Below are 18,780 nucleotides of genomic sequence, written 5' to 3' on the forward strand. Positions count from 1 at the left end.
AGCAGAAATAGTTAATGGTCACTTGAACATATGAAGCTAGAGTACTGGTTCATCTAGCTCAGTTTTGCCTGGTCTGATATGCAGCAATTCTTCAGAGTCCCAGGCAGAGACCTGGTATCTGACAAAGGGAGCTTCGATTATCAAAACTTTTATCCTGAAAATCTTGTTGGTCTTTAAGGTACTACCAGACTCAAATTTTCCCGTCCCAACCATTGTTATCCGAGATCCTTTAAACTGGCAATGGCAAGGCTTGAATCTGAGCCCTTTTGCATGCAAAGCTTGCACTCTGCAATGGAGCCACACTGACTTCTTTGGAACTACTTAAGGCCCAAACATGTGAAACCCTTTTCCAACTGCAGTGTTTTTCCTTTTCAAGGTAAATCACCTCAGTGAATAGCAGGAAGTCATCCAATACTACCATAAGGACTGATGGCACTAGGACCGACCGATCACCGAAGGGCTAGTCAAAATTTTCTGTATGGTTAGACAAAACTAACAGGTCCCTCCTCTAAAAGATCACAGTAAAATTCCCTAACATTTTAGTAAAATATTTTGTGTACCTTTAGAAAAAGGAATCAGATTTGTCAAAACAAGCCTTTGCACATTGAATCTGATTTTATGTCTGTGAAATAGAACAATATTGTCTCTTTTCTACAACTGGAACTCAGAAATAAAAATAAAAGGCTTACCCAATGAGTTGTTTTATTCAAGCATACTGACCCTACATGTTTAACTGATGCTTCTTCTGGGGAATCGCTATAATCAAATGTATCAGAAAGTTCCCACAGCAACTATCTGAAAAACTGTTGCTGTGGGAATTGTCTGATACATTACACAGATTCCACCGAAGAAGCATCAAGCTTTAGTGAAGTACGTTGGTTTCGTATATTTTAATTAAAAACTCTGTCATGATTCTGCTGGAATGAAGTGTGATATTCAGGCTTTAAAGGCCCTTTACGATATGTGACAGCTGTGAATCTTCATTTACACAGGCAATAAAAGCAGCAGCACCACTCATGTGTATTTCAGCTTTCTCAACTTCAACCAGCTCCTAACAACACTGCTTTTTCATGAGGAGGTCTCGGGCACTTTGCCTATCATGCTAAAAGCACAAAATGTAGATAGTAAAATATCCCAAGGCCTGGTCCTCCAGGCACATGTGTGGGTGGGATGCAGGTGAGAGTGAAGATCATCATCCCAAAGCCAAAAAAGCAGTAACAATATACAAACAACTGATGATGATATATTGTTTTTTTTAATTCTGATGTCTATTTCATGAATCTCTTGTTATTTAAACATCTGAAAATTTCTGTTTAGCTTTTGTAATGAGGAATATTCGTTCTCCAAATAACATATATTTGGGTGTTTTGAAATTTAGAAATTTAGTGCCACCTAGTGTGATCCAGCTCTACCAATGCATCCAACATTTTCACCAAGAAAAACCACAGCTTCATTTTTAACTGTTTAGCATGTTTGTGATAGCCTTTAAAGCAACATCAAGCCAATCCAGTAAAGCCAGAAAAACTTAATTTAATTCAACTTGCTTGTTTTGAGCTCTAAAAGACTTTACAGGCTTAATGCAAGGGTGCTATCTAAATTGGCTTCTGGAATTTCAAAAACATCTTGCAATAATTATGCATCTAACTGCCTTTTTCCCCAGTTGAATTTCTTTTCTTTTTTTTTTTACAATCCATTACATTGTAAAATTAGGTAAAGAGCATGAAACATCAATTTTACTCTGCAGTAAACGGACTGAAGTTTTCCGCATACAAGAAATTAGATGTTATATTAAATGGACAATAAGATTGGTCATTTTAAATATTATAATATCTCATACTATAAGTACACATTGAAGAAGAGAGAAATTCAATGTTTGGGCACCACTGTATTGTAACTAACAGCCATCCAATTATACCACTCTCCCCTTACGATGCTTGTTCTTTTCAACGTAAACATGGAAACCCAGGAATCAATGTTATAGGCTCTAGATCAAAAAAAGAAACATACCCACCAGCTGTATCTATTTCATAATATAATCCCCTCATTCTTATTTAGTTACTTGATATCACAGTGTTGCATTTCAGATTAAAAAAACATGAAGTGACAAAAATAAAAAACCTGCATTTTGGTATTCAAATGTAAATATTATAGATAAATCTACTCTATGGTGTTAATATTTCAAACACTTTCTGGGGCGACATGCCACAGAAATCTGTGTACCACACCAACTTCCAACAATCCTGTATGTGATCTATTCCCTCAACATAATTTTACAGTGCAGTCCTAAGAAGAGTTACTCCAGTCTAAGCCCACTGAAATCACTGTTCGAGTATTTATTTATTTACATTTTTATTCCACCCTCCCTGCACAGGCAGGCTCAGGTTGGATTACATCAAGTAAAAACATTCCTATACAACTTTACAACTTAAAACTATTTAAAAACAACAACAGCGCAACAGTACAATGTAAGATTAAAAATATACAAGATAGCAGCACTCAGCTAAACAGAGGCAATCAAACTGCCACTTAAAATAACAAGTATAATCATTACTAGATATGGTCACGAACTGAAATATGAACCAAAATTAAGCACGAACCAGGCCGGTTTGTGGTTCGCGAACCAGCGGTTCGTCAGATCCCATTTCTGACGAACCACCACAAACTTTAGGCTGGTTTGTTTGGTTCGTTTTTTGGTTCGTCACTGCAGACAGCCTGGTGCCAATCAATCAGTTTCCTAGGCAACAGTGGATGGACTTCCTGCACATCTTCTGCTGACCCAGAAGTGAACTTCTGCTGGCCCGGAAGTGATGATTTTCTGACCTGGACGTGACGTTTTCATGAACCAAACGAACTGGTTTGCGAACTAGGGGCAGGTTCGTGAAAGTTCATGGTTCGTGAAATTTGACGAACCACGAACCACATGGTTCAGTTTTTTTCCTGTTCGTGCCCATCTCTAATCATCAAAGAAAAGAGTTTTGAATTCAATATACTTTGGAAATGTTGAGCCATCTTACCTGAAAGTGCAAAATTATGGTCCATATTAATCCCAAAGTCAATTTGGGATTCCCATCTGTTATGTCATCATTCCTTATGTTTACCAATTTCACCTGCCATTTGTAAAAGGGAAAAAAACAAAACAGTTAAACAAATGGAATACAAAACATATATTCTGATGTATGCCATTGTGCATTACCATCTTTGGAGGAATGCTATGGACTGGTCAATAATCTTAATAGAAAGCTGTGGAGAAACATGTTAAATTCTGCTCAGATTCCACCACATATCGGTACTTTTAAGAGGCAGAACTAGCACTGTTATGTGTACATTGTAAGAGACAGTGCATGTACAATAAATGCACATATGTAAGAGACCATAGACAAAGACCACAGAGACAGCAAAATGCCAGTAGTCTATCCTCCATTGTGTATGCTGGATTTGATTCAGCCAGTTTTTTCATCCAATTTTGCTTCCCCTTAGTACAGCCGAGATCCCACATGGCTTTTGTACATGCAAGTCCCATGATTTCCAGCATTGTCTTTTGCGGGGTGGGGGGAACACCTTCCCTTCATTTTCCCCAATAGAACACTGGTTGGATCTAAGGTACATAATGGAAAACACCTTTACTTTCATATAGTGTAGATATAACTCATCAGGTGCCTAACACTAACAAAGAGCTCTCCTCCAACCAAAGAAGTCTTATCCTGCCACTTCTACTCTCTGCACTGAGAATTGCTCAACTGCATGAGAAACTGACCAGATAAAACAAAACAAAGCAAATTACATTAATCTGTATATGGATAACGCTAATAATAATAATAATAATAATAATAATTAACATACTAACAGCTCCTTAAGGAGTTGTACATACACATTGACTAATTAAGGATATTAAATATATTCCTGAAGATTGAGAACTATGCTTCCGCTGTATTTACAGCTTCCACAGTCTCTAATTTATACAGAACTTCACAATACTTTGGGAACCCTATTATTATGTTAAGCTTATTTGCACTATGATTTGCCTGCTCAAATGGAATGGAGTCTCTGGCAAATGAAAGGCTTGTGATGCTGATAAAAATATTTAGACATATTATTTGGAAGGCATTATTAGAACTACAATGATCTGTGCTTTTCAGACCTAGACATTATTACAACTGCTTTTTAAACAAACTAGAATCCATAATCACAACAATTAAATCTCTCTTCCCAAAAAGAGTATCTTTCTAGCAAAATTGTGTAATACATTCTCCTTTGGGGCTCTCTGTCTTCCCATCTACCAAATCCTAGGTTAGGGGGAGAGATTAAAAAAAAGAAGACAGAATCCCAAAGGTACACAGAGATGAATAAATTTATTAAGAGCAAATGTGATCTGAGTCAAGAAAGACTTCCTCAGAGGCAACTAAATCAATTTCTTCTGAAAAAGTGCACTTGCCAGTGCATATTTAAGCAATTCCTCTAACTGATTTAATAAGCCTCTGAGAAGTGCCTCTTGACTCAAGCCACATTGGGCCTTAAAAGCTTATTGGTTTCAGTGCACCTTTGACGTTTACCTTCTTTCTTGTTTCTTCTTGGCTACTGCCAATTCCTTGACAACCATTTGACATCACCAAACCCAAAGTTCTACATTTTAATCCCACTTATCCTCCAAGGAACTCAAGACAGCATGCATAGTTTTCCCTTCCCTCTTAGATCCTGACAATAGCCCTGTGAGACACTTCAGGCTGAGAGAGTCTGACTGGCCCAAGGTGACCAACAAGCTTAAGGTCAAGGCCGTATCATACGTGCCTGGTTTTCCACACTCTCTATCCCTTTTCAAACTTCATTCGCAGGCGCATAAAGCCTCAAGCTGAACTGAAACTATGGCATGTCAGGACAGGCATCTTTAGTCTCCCTCTCTTTGCCATTTTCCTGACCTGAAAAGGTCCTGAGGTGTTGCTATTTGCCCCACTCACAAAACTTACATATAGCCCCATTTCTTGAGCAGTCACGTATGCCTTAAGAAGGGAACTATGACTCCAGAAGGCTCATATTGAAATAAATGCTGTTAGTCTTTAAGCTGTTACTAGACTTTTGTTTTATTTTGATATGACATCCATAACCTAAAATGTGGGAGTGAAATCTTTGCTGGTTACTCTGTATAAGTAATTTCCTTTACTGTGTCATTCCTACTGTCTAATTTTGACTCCATCTTATTAGCCCCCCACCAGATCTGGGCTCCATGTGGATGAAGTAATTATGTAACAAGACTCAACTATACACTTTTTGAACACAGATGGTGCAATCCATTGGGAATCATTCATAAGCATGGCTCATCTTCCCATGTCTATTTTGACAGGCACTAGCTTAAATGATCAATAAGAACCTAACGACTATGGTGCTCTTTATCTTTTTCCCCTCCTAGCAGATATGCAGTTCAGGAATGTTAACAATAGTGGGAAGAGGACAGAAAACACGGGAAAACAAAAAAATATATCCTTTGGCTGAAGGATATATTGCTTATTGCTTCATGAAAATGGATATATCTCTTGTTCTATTTGACAGTTACTGCTATATAACACCCCAGGCCAAAGGTCACAGCTGAATAACCTAACTACATAACCTACAAAAGCAACAACACAAAGGCTCGGTCTTGCTTTGCAAGTTTAATTTTGTTTCTTAAATGTGTTTTCTTACCTGCCGTTTTTTCAAATAATCAAGTGCAATTTGTACATTCTGTAGTCTGTGAAAACGCATCCGACCTTTCTCTCTGGGCTAAAAACAGAAAATGAAGACTGTGAGGCTTACTACACCAGAAATTATACTAATTAAAAAGGCAAAACCAAATTCAGACACTTTTAGAATTACCTCCTTAAAATGTTTCAAAGCTCATATTTGAAGTAAAATTTCACAAAGGTGCATATGTATCTGGAGGAATGCAGTTCTGGTTTAAATTTTATTTTAAAAACCCCACCTCTTTTTTGTTAAGTTCTGGAAATCTTAAATAATGGACTGAATAAACAAGGCCATGATCACACAATGACAAAACCCATGTAAACAAATCTATATATCCCACTTACTATAATGCAGTATGTTAAAGACAAGGGAGCTACCAAAATATGAAAAATATATTCATACTGCAACACAACATCAAAGTAAGTTATGCTACCTGAACTAGCGGCTTACTTCCTGAGGACTGAAAAAAAAATCAACTACGAAATAACTTCTGACAAATGGGGGAGAGCTGATTTTCAGCAATTCCACCCTCCCACTACAAATCCCCATTTTGTGTTCATTGCTGTTCCTGGGGGTATCCTGAACCCCAGGGCCAGTGCTGGTGGGGGTCACATTGGGCTGCAGCAAGGTGGGGTGGGAAAACAGGAACATTCCATTCTACAAGAAGAGCTCCAACCCACTGGACGTTACATTTTCGTCTAGTTGTGTATTAATTCAAATTAATGGGTTGTTCATAACTGGCTTACCAGTTGAATTAGAAGACGCATCGCACAGTAATACATTTAATTGTAAAACTTATGTTCTCAGATAGTATGTTATAATTATGGGCATACGGTCCAGATAAAGTTAACTACATTTAAGTCCCATTATTTTCAACTGGTAAGTTAAGAATTCGTTTAAATTCTTCCTCTCTTGTAATTGATGATGGTACTGAAAACTGGTTAATTTTCACTGGATTGTACTCTATATTAGCAGTTTAACTGTGGTCATGATCCAGAAATACATAATCTAGACTTCAAAGTTATATAGTAAGACCCCACTGGAACCAATTTGCCCCACAAAGCTTACAAACTGCTTTTAAGACTCCCTCAAATTTAACAAGCAGTTTGGAAGTACAGTGTATGAACTTCTTAAAAGGAAATTCAAAATGGCCTAAGAGAGCTTTCTGTATTGTACAAACTTTTTTTTCAAACTATTTTCAAAGGCAAAGATACAATAAAAATTTTAAAGGTATTTGGAGTTTCAATCAGGTAAGTTGCTTCAAGGGAATCCTACCAAATGATTCAAGTGGTCATATATGTCAAGGCTTGGCAGCCTCCACCGCCATCTCTTCCTTGGCTAGCAGGGGGGAAAAGGTGACGGAATGTGGCGGTGGAGGTAAAGTGCACTCCCACGTACTCCAGAGTGCCCCCACACATGCTTCCTTCAAACCAGGTGAAACACAGAACTAATGGGTCAGGTTGGGGGCTGATTGATTGAACTTCCATGTGGCACCAGGAATGACATAATTCCTGACGTGATGTGGGGTGCTCCAGAAACCATGCGCACAAGGTAAGTTTGCCCCCCATTCCCCAGTAGGGCCCCCCAGGGACCTGGCAACCCTACATATTCCCTGAATCACACTCCTTGTGAGCAAACTTAAATTATGAAAACTTCACCGAATGTTCTGATGAATTCACACTAATTCCCCAAATATGAATAAAGGTTAAGGGGCCCCAGAATGCACTCAGTATGCACGTTTCTTTTTTTCTCAGAGGAACAATATCAAGCTAAGAGCCTGAGGGCCATTTTGTACAGTAAGTAAACACAGACTTGCCACTGTGCAGGAAACTGCAGCTGAGCACAGCTCACTGCCAAATGGACCAGTATGACCCAAATATTTGAAAGCACATCTTTGATGCATTAATACTGTGAAGTTATGCATCCTCCCGAATTACTGAGTGTGAAGAAACCTATATAGCTAGTTCCTAAGTAGCACACATATAGAAAATTTTACAGCAGAATTCGACATGCATATGAATGTTTTAAGAAAGATTTGTAATCAGAATACTGGGGCCCTCACCACTTCGTGCTTATTCACCCATCTGCAGATGCCGAATTATTCTGTAACCTTTCCCATATGCATTTTATTCACATAAATTATCCTAACAATGCTAGAGGGAAGAGCACATTAGAAAGAATAATTTAGACTCCATCCGTATACATTATTTTGCATGGAACTACTTCAAGCAAAACCCATTATCACACAACTGTGCAACATTTGCTTTATAACTGGTTACAAAACTGACAACATGCATGAAGAAAGCTAAACACATAGTTAAGGAAAAACACAATAAATTATATACAGCATGGTCATGATAAACAAAGCAAAACTACATGCAGTTAGTGTAAAATCACAAAGAGGAAGAATCACACAAAAAGGCATCATTTGCTTAGTCATCAAAGAACAGCATATGAGACAGAAGATGTCACCATATGATCCGACCATTAAATGTCTTTCTTCCTGACTTTAGATTTTTCACAACCTTTTGCAATAATGGGCTGAAGCATGATACAACACAAGTAACACCTACTGCTCAGCAATGAATACTGCTCAAGACAACTCTTTGTAAAACCAGCCAAGGACCTCTTCGCATACATAAGCACAACTTCCCTCAAACACATTTTTTTAAAACATTCAGCAACCTTTCTTCCTAATGGGCTGTGGCCTGTAGTGCTGGGTGCTGAGAACGCACAAATCACAGCCCAAGTAGGAGGGAGAGTAGTTTGAAATTGAACACAGCTTTGGGGAGGGGGAATGGTAAGCTTTCAGTCACCCTCCCCCCAGGAGACTAACTGGCAGCTGTCTCCTCCCACCTCATAAGACACCAAAAAGGAAAGAGTGTAGCTTGGGTCCCATAACCAAAGAATGGAGCAAGTCCCACAGGCCTATTCTGCTAACAGTGGTTCTTTCCTCCCGCATAAAGCACTTTCTCACAGCCTCTAGTGGGCACAGGAAAGCTGTTTGCATTGGAAGAAAGCACCTATGTTAGCGGAATGGATCTGTGGAATCCAACTCAAAGGTTTTCTACAGCTCAAACGTTTTTGCACCTTTATTATTATAAGCCTGACAAGAATCAGTTACAGCAATCCTAAAATGGCTGTGAACAGAAAGTAACATTATTATGCCCATAGAGTGGGAGCTGCTGCAGCATACTATCTGGAAGAGACAAGGAAAGGTACAGACAACATGGGAGAAGGCCACACCAAGGCTCCTCTCTGAGGCAACTATCTCAGTTCCTAGAAGAAGTGGCTCTGCAGCAGATTCCCACGCTACTGAAGCAACATGACTTTTAGATCCAATCTTGGAGAAGAAACTATATACAAATTCAAATATTATGATAGCATTAATTACGTGGACTGTGCATTACAACCACAGAACCACAGTGTTTATATGACTTGACATACAATTGTCCAATTCTCTAACATATTTTTTTCCCTTAAGAGAGCTCCGTGTTTCTTCAGACTATCATGTGAATGCCAAGAAGAAACAAGAGAAATAGATTATAAAAGAAAAAAATAACACACAAAATGAAACCCTGACTTTAGCTGGCAGTTCAGTAACCACTTAATGTAACGTAGACTCATTCAAGTCAGAGATCACATCCGCCAAAGGCATTAGATCAGGAAAGTGGTCAATGAAGAACAGCCAGAGGCAGAAATCCTTTTAAAAAATTACTCCAGTTTAAGTGCTTTAAGGATTGTGACAAATGTAAGCTTGAAAATGTTACATATTGCGTTGGATCTTACCAGCTTTTCTGCTGATGCAAGCAGGAAGTAAGGAATCTCACCAGATTCCCTTCCTCTCTGAAGCCCCAATTCCACATGATTTTTGTCTACACAGATCCCATGTATCCACTTGTCACTTCCCACTTGCATCAACAGAAAAGAGGGTAGGGTCCAAACCAGTTTATATATATAGTTCTGTTTTTACAAACTTTAGCATAGAGAGCAACATATACTCATAGTAAAAAGTCCAGTAGCACTTTTAAGACTAACCAACTTCACAAAAGCATAAGCTTTCGAGAACCACAGCTCTCTTCATCAGATGCATGGAGAGCTGCAGTTCTCAAAAGCTTATGCCTCAATATAGTTGGTTAGTCTTAAAGGTGTTACTGGACTTTTTACTATTTTGCAACTACAGACTAACATGGCTAACTTCTCTGGACATATATGCATTTATGAGATGGGCACACACAGATCTGGGTAATAGTTGCTGAAAGGAATGATGCTACAAAAATCCCAGATTCTTAGGAAATAAAAGATACAATAGGAAAATATCTTTGATGCATAGTAACACACACAGATATTTTGAAATATTTTCTGGTACTTAGATGTTGATCAAATCAACTTCTAAGGACCAGATCAAATCAAGCCTGAATTCTCCTTAGAAGCTAAAATGACAAGACTAAGGCTATTGTACTTTGGTCACATTATGAGAAGACAAGATTATCTGGAAAAGTCAATAATGCTAGGAAAAGTGGATAGCAGAAGGAAAAGAGGAAGACCTAAAACAAGATGGCTTGACTCAATAAAAGAAGCCACGTCCTCCAGTTTGCAGGATCTGAGCAAGTCTGTTAAAGATAGGATGGAGGTCTTTCATCCATAGGGTCGCCATAGGTCGGAGACGACTTAATGGCACATAACACACACATAACAGATGTTGAACAAATATTCCAGAAGTGTAGCAACAAGGCCACACATAGAAAAGACCGCAAAAAGTATTGATTAATTATGGAAGTGGGAAATTTTTTTACAAGAACAGAACCTGTTTGGAACAGATCAATATTCAATTTCTTACTGTTTATAAGCAGATATTTCCCATCTGGAAGACAAAAGGTATTATTAAAAATGCTACCTCAGCATCTGCTGCCATAAAAAAATCATATGAGAAAGCAAGATATGTAGTAGTTGAAGCATCACTCATGGGTATCATCTACCAATATATTCTGTCTACTTGGGGAGGAGGGAGTTACTACTATATTTTCATTCAATGAGCTATTTATGGCTCCAATCCACAAACCCATGGACTTCTATGGGACTCAAACTGTATTTGCTCATATTCATCCCATGATAATCTTGCATCTCCCTTTCCTCCCTTTGTTTGTTGGGTCTCCAACTACAACAATTTTGATTGTAATCTTTTTAGGGCAGGAATCTTATCATTTTTGCTTTCTGTTACTCTGCTATACACCACATACAATGATGGCACTAAATAACCTTCATCATAATTTTCACCCTGAAGTCCTCCAGCTTAAATGGTTTGTGGATCAGGTTGCAAGTGATCTAATACAATCACACTGCCATATTCAAACTTAAATTACACAATTTGAAATGATTTGGAGCATCAATTATCCATATTTAATATAATTACTCGTATATATGCAGCATAAATCATGACCATTGCCAAGAAAAACTGAATCTGAAATTGTTTAAATCATTGCAATTTGCAAATAAACTTGCAACAAACACACTTCCCCTGAATGAGTCCCTTGGAAAGAAGGGAAACTTGGAAAGAAACTTTGTGTAACTTCAAATTATTTCAGTGGATCCTGCTGGAAATCACTGGTACTACAGGATAGGATAGGATAGGATAGGATAGGATAGGATAGGATAGGATAGGATAGGATAGGATAGGATAGGATAGGATAGGTAGATAGATAGATTTATTGGAGGCATTCCCATAATACCATCTCTCCCCCCAAACAATCCACTACTACACAATGACAGACTAACAGGTTACTAGCAAGTTAACAGTCACAACTCTTCAAATACTAAGTTAGTAGAGTTATGGGGGTCGGCACCTACCCCCTTATCCTCATCCTCCTCATCCTCATGCTGTTCATACGGGCATGCTTCTGTTGAACTCACCAACCGTAAGGTCTTCAAAAAATCTCGCTCCCTTGGCTAATGAACGTAACAGTCAGGAGACAGGACAGCAAAGACACAGGACAGACCACAAATGAAGAGAAGAGTATGAACAGAAGAGTATAATGAAAGGAACAAGTGCCAACCGAGCAAGGGAATTAATGTTCACAACAAAAGGAAATGACTTCAGAAGGGAGCGTTAGACAATTACAGGTGGGAGCCTTTTCCATTGCTATTCACAAATTTTGTTCTTTAACCGCTGGAAGGAATATTTAGCATCCCACATTTTCTACAGAAAATTAAGAAAGTAAAGACTGAAAACACAAGGGAAATACAGAAAAAAGTCTTACGGTCATCTAAGGGAAATAGGAAATAATACTGCTATCCTATTCAAAACAGACTTATATTCAGTTCTAAAATGTTCCCTAGATTCCCAAACTTACAGGAACACTGAACTGAGGGAAAGCCAGCAACCAGTATCAATTTACATTTGGAATCACGAAGAGGCCTGAGACTACTGAGCAAAGATCAGAAAACTCACCAAGGTGTCTCCTGAAAGAACTTCTAAGAGAGAGATCAAGTTATGTCCATCTCTCAGGTCTTCATACAGATCATAGACGTGTTTGCGAACCTACAGAGAAAAGGAAAAACAAAGTCAAGAACAGTTTCTCTTTCTAGAGGATTCAAGAGTGATGATTAACAATGTTGTTCTACCGAATACTCATGCATTTTGAAGATCATTCATTCATTCATTATTTATTTATTTATTTATAGTCCACCTTTCTCACTGAGACTCTAAGTGGATTACACAGTATGAGATTAGTACAATCAGTACCAAGTACATTTCAATACAGTATCAAGGACATTTCCATAAACAATGCCATAAGGTAAACAGATACAAGTTTTATGTTTTATGCATGAAGCCAGTAAATCAGTATTCGATCCGTTCGAAATGGAGTCGGCATGGCTCTCCTGCATTCTGCACCGTCAGAAGCAGCTTTGAGTTGGAGTCTGGGTGTAATTTTACACATATTGAATACCTCGTTTGAATGAATCGATGTAGTGGCATGTTTTCCGGGGGCTGGGTTTTTTTTTTTTAATTCGCGATCGTGTCGTTTCATTGCTATGCTACTTCCACAGACCCTTCCTCATGGCCCGCAGCTGTGTACTAGTGGCAGCAGCAGCAGCAGCAAATTTCTTTTGGGGGACTGCAGAAGGCAAGGGGACGGAATACTGACAGAAGAAAGCAAAGGGGAAGGGGAAGGGGAAAGCGGGAAGAATCTAGAGAAACAGCTGTGCTTCAGGGTTTGCGCTCTAAATGAGCTGCTGAAGACACAAATCCTTCTTCCAGGCACAAGCCCCCCTCCCCACCCCCAACTCGAAGGCATCCTGGGAGAGAGCAGCAGCAGCCCCCACCCCCCGGAATGGTCTTTGGATGCCCTTGCGTCCAGCAGGCTTGTGCCTGGAAGAAGGATTGAGTCTTCAGCAGCTCATTCAAAGGGCACACCCAGAGGCGCAGCTGTTTCTCCAGGTCCTTCCCACTTTCTCCTTTCCCTTCCCCTTTCCTTTCTTCTGTCATTATTCCATCCCATCCCCCCCAGTCCCCCAAAGAACTTATCACTTTTCCTCCGCTCCTTTTCAGTATGTGTCACCACCCTTTTGTATTCCTGCCGCATAGCCTTGGTTTTGTGCGGCATTCAAAAGCCGTGAGGGGAAAATGCTTTTGGCACCAAGCGGACAATTTACCTAACAGGATCGAAATCTACATCGCAGAAACGTTACCTCGTTATTAGATTAAAAGGGCATGGGTGAAGAGCTGCCATTGCAGGAGGAACACTAAACTTATTCCATATTAGATGTTTTATGCTTCATGGCATTTTCAGTTCTGTAACTTCAAACACTGACAATCACTTTTCTGAGGAAAATCATGCATTACAAATGTATTACAGCAGCATTACCACAGTACCACTGACTCCCCTCCACCAAAAAAAAACAGACGAAATTGTTTACATATCATAGCAGCGTTACTACCTCTTCACCAAAAAAAAAGAGTGGTCATATCATAGCAGCGTTACTGCGTTTCCGCTAATAAAAAAATGGTTCTCACATCACAGCAGCGTTACTGTTGTATCGCTAATTTTAAAAAAATGGCGGAAAAAGTAACGGGAACTGAGGATGATAGACCAATCAGCTCCCAAGAAAAAAAGGGGGTCTCAAAAGCAGAACTGGAGTATTTGATTCTGCACTGACAAAACCCAAAATGCTTGCGGCATGCCATCGGCTTTTTAAAAAAAATCGGGGAATGAGCACAGGTGTAAAAATCGGTTAAAACCAGTCAAACCCCGTTACTGCTTCCCATGACCCCCCAACACATGCAGAACTCTGGAGAACATGGGAAGCAGAACTGATTCAGAGACACTATAAAGTGACCATGCATAAAACACTATAGTATTAGCAAGAATCTAATACAGAGTAGAAAAAATACTGAAACAGAACATAATCAGTTCTAGGACTAACATTAGTCAACATGGAGCATAGGTGTACATAGGAGTACATATTTAAAGCAATAGATAACATGTAAGGCAATACAGTGATGATGGTCCCTAACTCATTAGTGAGACCTCATCTCTACAATACAGCCTTCCCATTTGAGTATAAAAAACATGAAAGATTTAGTAAGCAGCTGCTGTAGCATAGTGGTTAAGTAGTTGGGCTGCGAATCAGCACTCTACTGGTTTGAATCCCATTACTGCCATGAGCTCAGTAGGTGGCCTTGGGTCAGCCACTCCTCTCAGCCCCAGCTCCCCAGCTGTATTGTAGAGATAATAATAACACTAACTTGTTCAGTTCTGGGTGGGGCACTAATCTGTCTAGAAGAGCGGTATATAAGCGTTGTTGTTGTTGTTGTTGTTGTTATGTGCAATGAGAAATACAATATTGTCTCCTAATTTAAAATGCATTCTAGTACCTCTCCAAATTAAGAAGAAAAGGTATAGGATGAAATACTACTTAAAATCAGTATACCAATGAAAAGAGCTAAAAAAAAACCCTGAACCTAAAATATTACCCAAAACTGGTAAAGGTGAGTTGGATCCTAGCACTATTCTATCACTGCTGAGCAAAGTTTATTTATTAAAATATTTAAACACAGCCTTTCCTTTTGGTTCAAGTTTGAAGCGTTGCCCCAGCCTAAGAAGCCTTCCTCCAAATTATGCGGCTCTTCTGTTGGAGGAAGGGATTGCAGGATACACCCCAATATGTATGCGTAATGCTTAGAACAAGCTAAAATTGTATCCTTATCATCTAAAAAAAAGGTAGTTAATCAGATTTGATACATAAAAGCTGAGAATGTCCTGTGAGCTTCTTCTAATGTGATCCTTAGCAAAGTTGCATTCAGAAGGGTATAACTCTGCTTAGAAGTCTACTGTTCGTGCCGTACCATTTACCAAATTAACCTCAGCAAATCTAAGCCTACCGAAATCAAGGGGCTTATAACAGAGAAAACATTCATAGGACTGCTCTGTCTGGCTGCAATCCTATGCACACTTACCTGGAACAAAGCTATACTAAACAACAATCATTTGCAACAGGACTGTCTTGCCCACACAGAAAAATCTAGTTGAGAACAAGTGCTACAGCACTTGAAATTGAAACTGAACCCAGACAAGACCGAAGTGATACTTGAAGAATATTGTGCTCCCCACTTTCGATGAAGTTTGTCTGACCCTTGCAGACTCAGTTAAGAGACTAGGGGTTAATCCAGCATTAAAATCCACAGCAGCCCAGTTCGGGCCTGAATCTCACTGCTGTGGTATGCAGGGGTGCGCCATGCCACCCAGGGGTGCACCCTGCCAACCTCCGGGAGCTTGCCACCTCCCGCTGACCACTGGCAGGTCGGCAGACAAGGTGGCAAACCCCAGGAGTTTGTCCACTACTGGCAGGCACCTGGGAACCCTACTCTCCCCCTTCCAGCATTTGGAGGGCATTTTCGCCACAGCAGAGGGCAGGAAATGAGAAAGTAGCCCTCCATGGACAGGGATCCTTCTGTTCCATGAAAACACTAACTTTCTAACCCGAAAGTGAAGGGATCTAACCTTCACTTTCTCAGGGCCTAATCACAGCTCAGAGTTCTGCTCTGTGTACTTAAAATACAAAGGTGAGAGGATGGCTTGGTTGACAAACAGAAACTTGTCTTTTGACTGCAGTCTTGGAATTCTCATCATTCAAGAGACTTATCAAGGCCCAATCCTGTCTATCTTTCAGATGTGATGTATGATATATGCTCACATACATGCACATCTGGCTATATAGTTGTCAACCCATGAGGGGGTGGCTTTTTTAGTATTAATGATTGGTTCTAATCCACTTACTAGGTTCTTTCTGAAGCCTTCAAGATAAATCTGACTGAACATGAATTAATTAATAATATACTGAGAAAAATGAAAGCCATACTTGTCTATGTGAGGACCTTACCAGTTAATGGCCCTATGTATTTTTAGTTCTCTTCTCATCCCCTTACCAGAAATTTAATCTTATAGCAGCATTTCAAAACCACAGCAGCACAAATAGGAGGGGAAAGTAAGAAGTGGAAAGTATAGAAAGCTGAGGCAGGCAGTGAAAGAAGTAAGAATACTTTTGTTTGGTATCATACAATGCCAGCATAAGCAAACTTATCCTTGCAAGAATATGTATTAAAGTCAGTGGGGCTCTGATGCCTGGAATAAAGAATGCTTTATATATAAATAATTAAACATTAACTAAACAGGAATATAATTTCACAATTAATAAACTCTACCTGAAATTTTTAAAAAGCCTCCAGCTATGAATACATGACTGCATCACCATAATCAGTGAGCCATAGGGTTGCCAGGTCCCATTACCCTCCTGGTGGGAGGAGGGACCCAGAACTCACTTTTCTTGTTTCCTCACACACACATGCTTCTGTCACAGTGAGATGATGTCACTTCTGGGAATGATGTCATTGTGCAGTCTCCAAGAGTGCTCCTGCACTACAGACTGGTCATCACGCCATGCCAGGAGTGAACCCAGAAGGCCTGGAGTGAACCCAGAAGGCCTGCTCCCCCCACCAATCAAGTAAATGGTGGTGGGGGCAGAGGGTGGGAGTGATGTATTCCCCCACTGGGGGACCTGGCAGCTCTAGTGAGCCAAAAAATATAGATAACAAGTAACTAAAAAATCAGTGAATAAACAACTAGTACCCCCCAAAAAATCAGTAAGTCAAACAGACTATAAATAACAAGTACTTCAAAGATCAGTAAGTCAAATGGACTATAAAACATATGTAATGCAATATCCTCAATAAACCTAACAAAGTCTAGATTTCTACCACACACACACCAAAAGATTCAAGGAAAATTTGTCTAAATCTTCCCCAACTACATAATCATACATCATTTAAAGAGAGTCTATCCTGAGAGAGGAACGCTCTCTTTAAAACAAAAAATCTGTCTACCTTAGTGGAACCCTATGTGAAAAAAACATCCTAATTGTTAGCATGTGCACAAGTTAGCATTCATATTTGCTGAAAGAAAAGTAGAGAAGATTTCCAAAGTAATTACTTAAATAATGCAAGGTACATATTTGGGATGGAAGATAAATTTTCAAATATGCTGTACCAAATATAGTTTGTTTCCCCCGTCCCTATGGTTTTTCTGCTCTAAGAAGTTTTTGGTTCTGACTGACAGGTTGAAGAAATGATTCTCCAACCTGATCTTGCATTTTAACAAGGAATAACATCAGAAGAACATTTTTATTATGTTGATTAAGCCAGAACAAGCCCACTAATTACCCTTGCCAATATTTTCTGCTGCTTCTCCCTCTCACATATGCTCTTACAGAAAATCTAAATTAATGTTTCAATTTCTTTCCCCCTCTGTTTATGCTATGAGTTCAAGAAACTGTATTCCAAAGAGAATACAAGAGAAATATCAGTGTGTTGGGAAGTTCCTGTGCAATATGATGCACAGAAACTGGAAGGAGGGGGAAATCCACATGCAAAACAGTACTTGATCCTTAGAATGATGCTCAAAATAAGCAAAGCAATATATTTAATTGGTCTGTGGATGCCTGATGATGCCTCAGTACACAAATTGTACATTTTCTTGGAACTCTTTCACGAACAGTACTCATCTACATAATCAACATATTGCCAGGAACGGCCACCTCAGCCTGAGCCTCCTGCCACCATTTCTGCACTGTGGGGAAGGATCCTTGAGAGGCTATGGGCATGGGTTCATGTCCTGCCTGGCAAAGACCTAATGGTTATCTCAAAGACTGGCAGCAAGGGCTCACTTGCAGGTTCTGGCAGGGTGGCCTCTGGCACACCTGGAGCAAGGTTAGAGGGTGCCTCTGCAGCATCAGGCCATTACTGACCATGCTGGTCCTTGTGGTTCCCTGGTCTTGGCTCCTCAAGCTCTTCCTCTGAGCCCTCCAGGTCAGAGCCAATGGTCTGCTCAGACAGCTGGTCAGAGGGGGTCATGACAATCACCACCTTTCATTACTGTTCCCCTTGTTTTTGAGTGACACCACAGACATGCCACATGTACAGATAAACCTTTCCAGGTCATACTGTAATATTTTCTGTCAGGTTTGCTCACCATGCTGCGTTTTGATTTCTAAACTTCACAGGAAAGAGAGAAGACAATGATAAGACAATGATGGTAATTCGGTGTGGCACCAGCCACATGTTGGCCATAACATGAAATCTGTCTCCAATCTATTCATGTGGCATGGATGATAAACATTCAAGGACGGCTTTGAGACAAAGTATTTTAGGCCTTCCTGCTTTGAGATTACAGACCAGAGATCCTCAAGTTTGTTGAGCCTATGGACAGTTTCAGAATTTTGAGAATGGGTAGGGGATGCAACCACAGAATGGCTGCCATGAGGGGCACTTTAGTATTTTTGTTTCTCCAGGGAGGGAGGGAATCTGCAATTTACAATTTGTAGGAGGATACAGGCTGGATTTTTTCCCAGACTACTCCTAATATATATTTTAAATAAACTTTCAATCAAATGAAATGTCCCGTGGGAAAATGAAGATTTCAATGTTTGAAGGGGACCAAGAAAACTTTCTGATAGTAGAGTAATTCACAAGTTTACTAATATTTATCCAATTGAAATACATTGTGGTAGGTGGCC

General features: G+C 39.6%; 1 protein-coding gene across 1 annotated transcript in view; it reads right to left on the minus strand.

The window, feature by feature from the left end:
• Nucleotides 1–18,780, minus strand: part of DST (dystonin) — a 462,451-nt gene that overhangs the window by 282,948 nt on the left and 160,723 nt on the right. Inside the window, exons 6-8 of the mRNA XM_055002047.1 lie at nt 12,161–12,250; nt 5,674–5,751; nt 3,015–3,107 (exon numbers count right to left, since the gene is read on the minus strand). Coding sequence (XP_054858022.1) covers nt 3,015–3,107; nt 5,674–5,751; nt 12,161–12,250 — 261 coding nt within the window. The remainder of the gene's footprint in view (nt 1–3,014; nt 3,108–5,673; nt 5,752–12,160; nt 12,251–18,780) is intronic.

This window comes from Eublepharis macularius, chromosome 1, assembly GCF_028583425.1.
Source record: "Eublepharis macularius isolate TG4126 chromosome 1, MPM_Emac_v1.0, whole genome shotgun sequence".
NCBI lineage: Eukaryota > Metazoa > Chordata > Lepidosauria > Squamata > Eublepharidae > Eublepharis > Eublepharis macularius.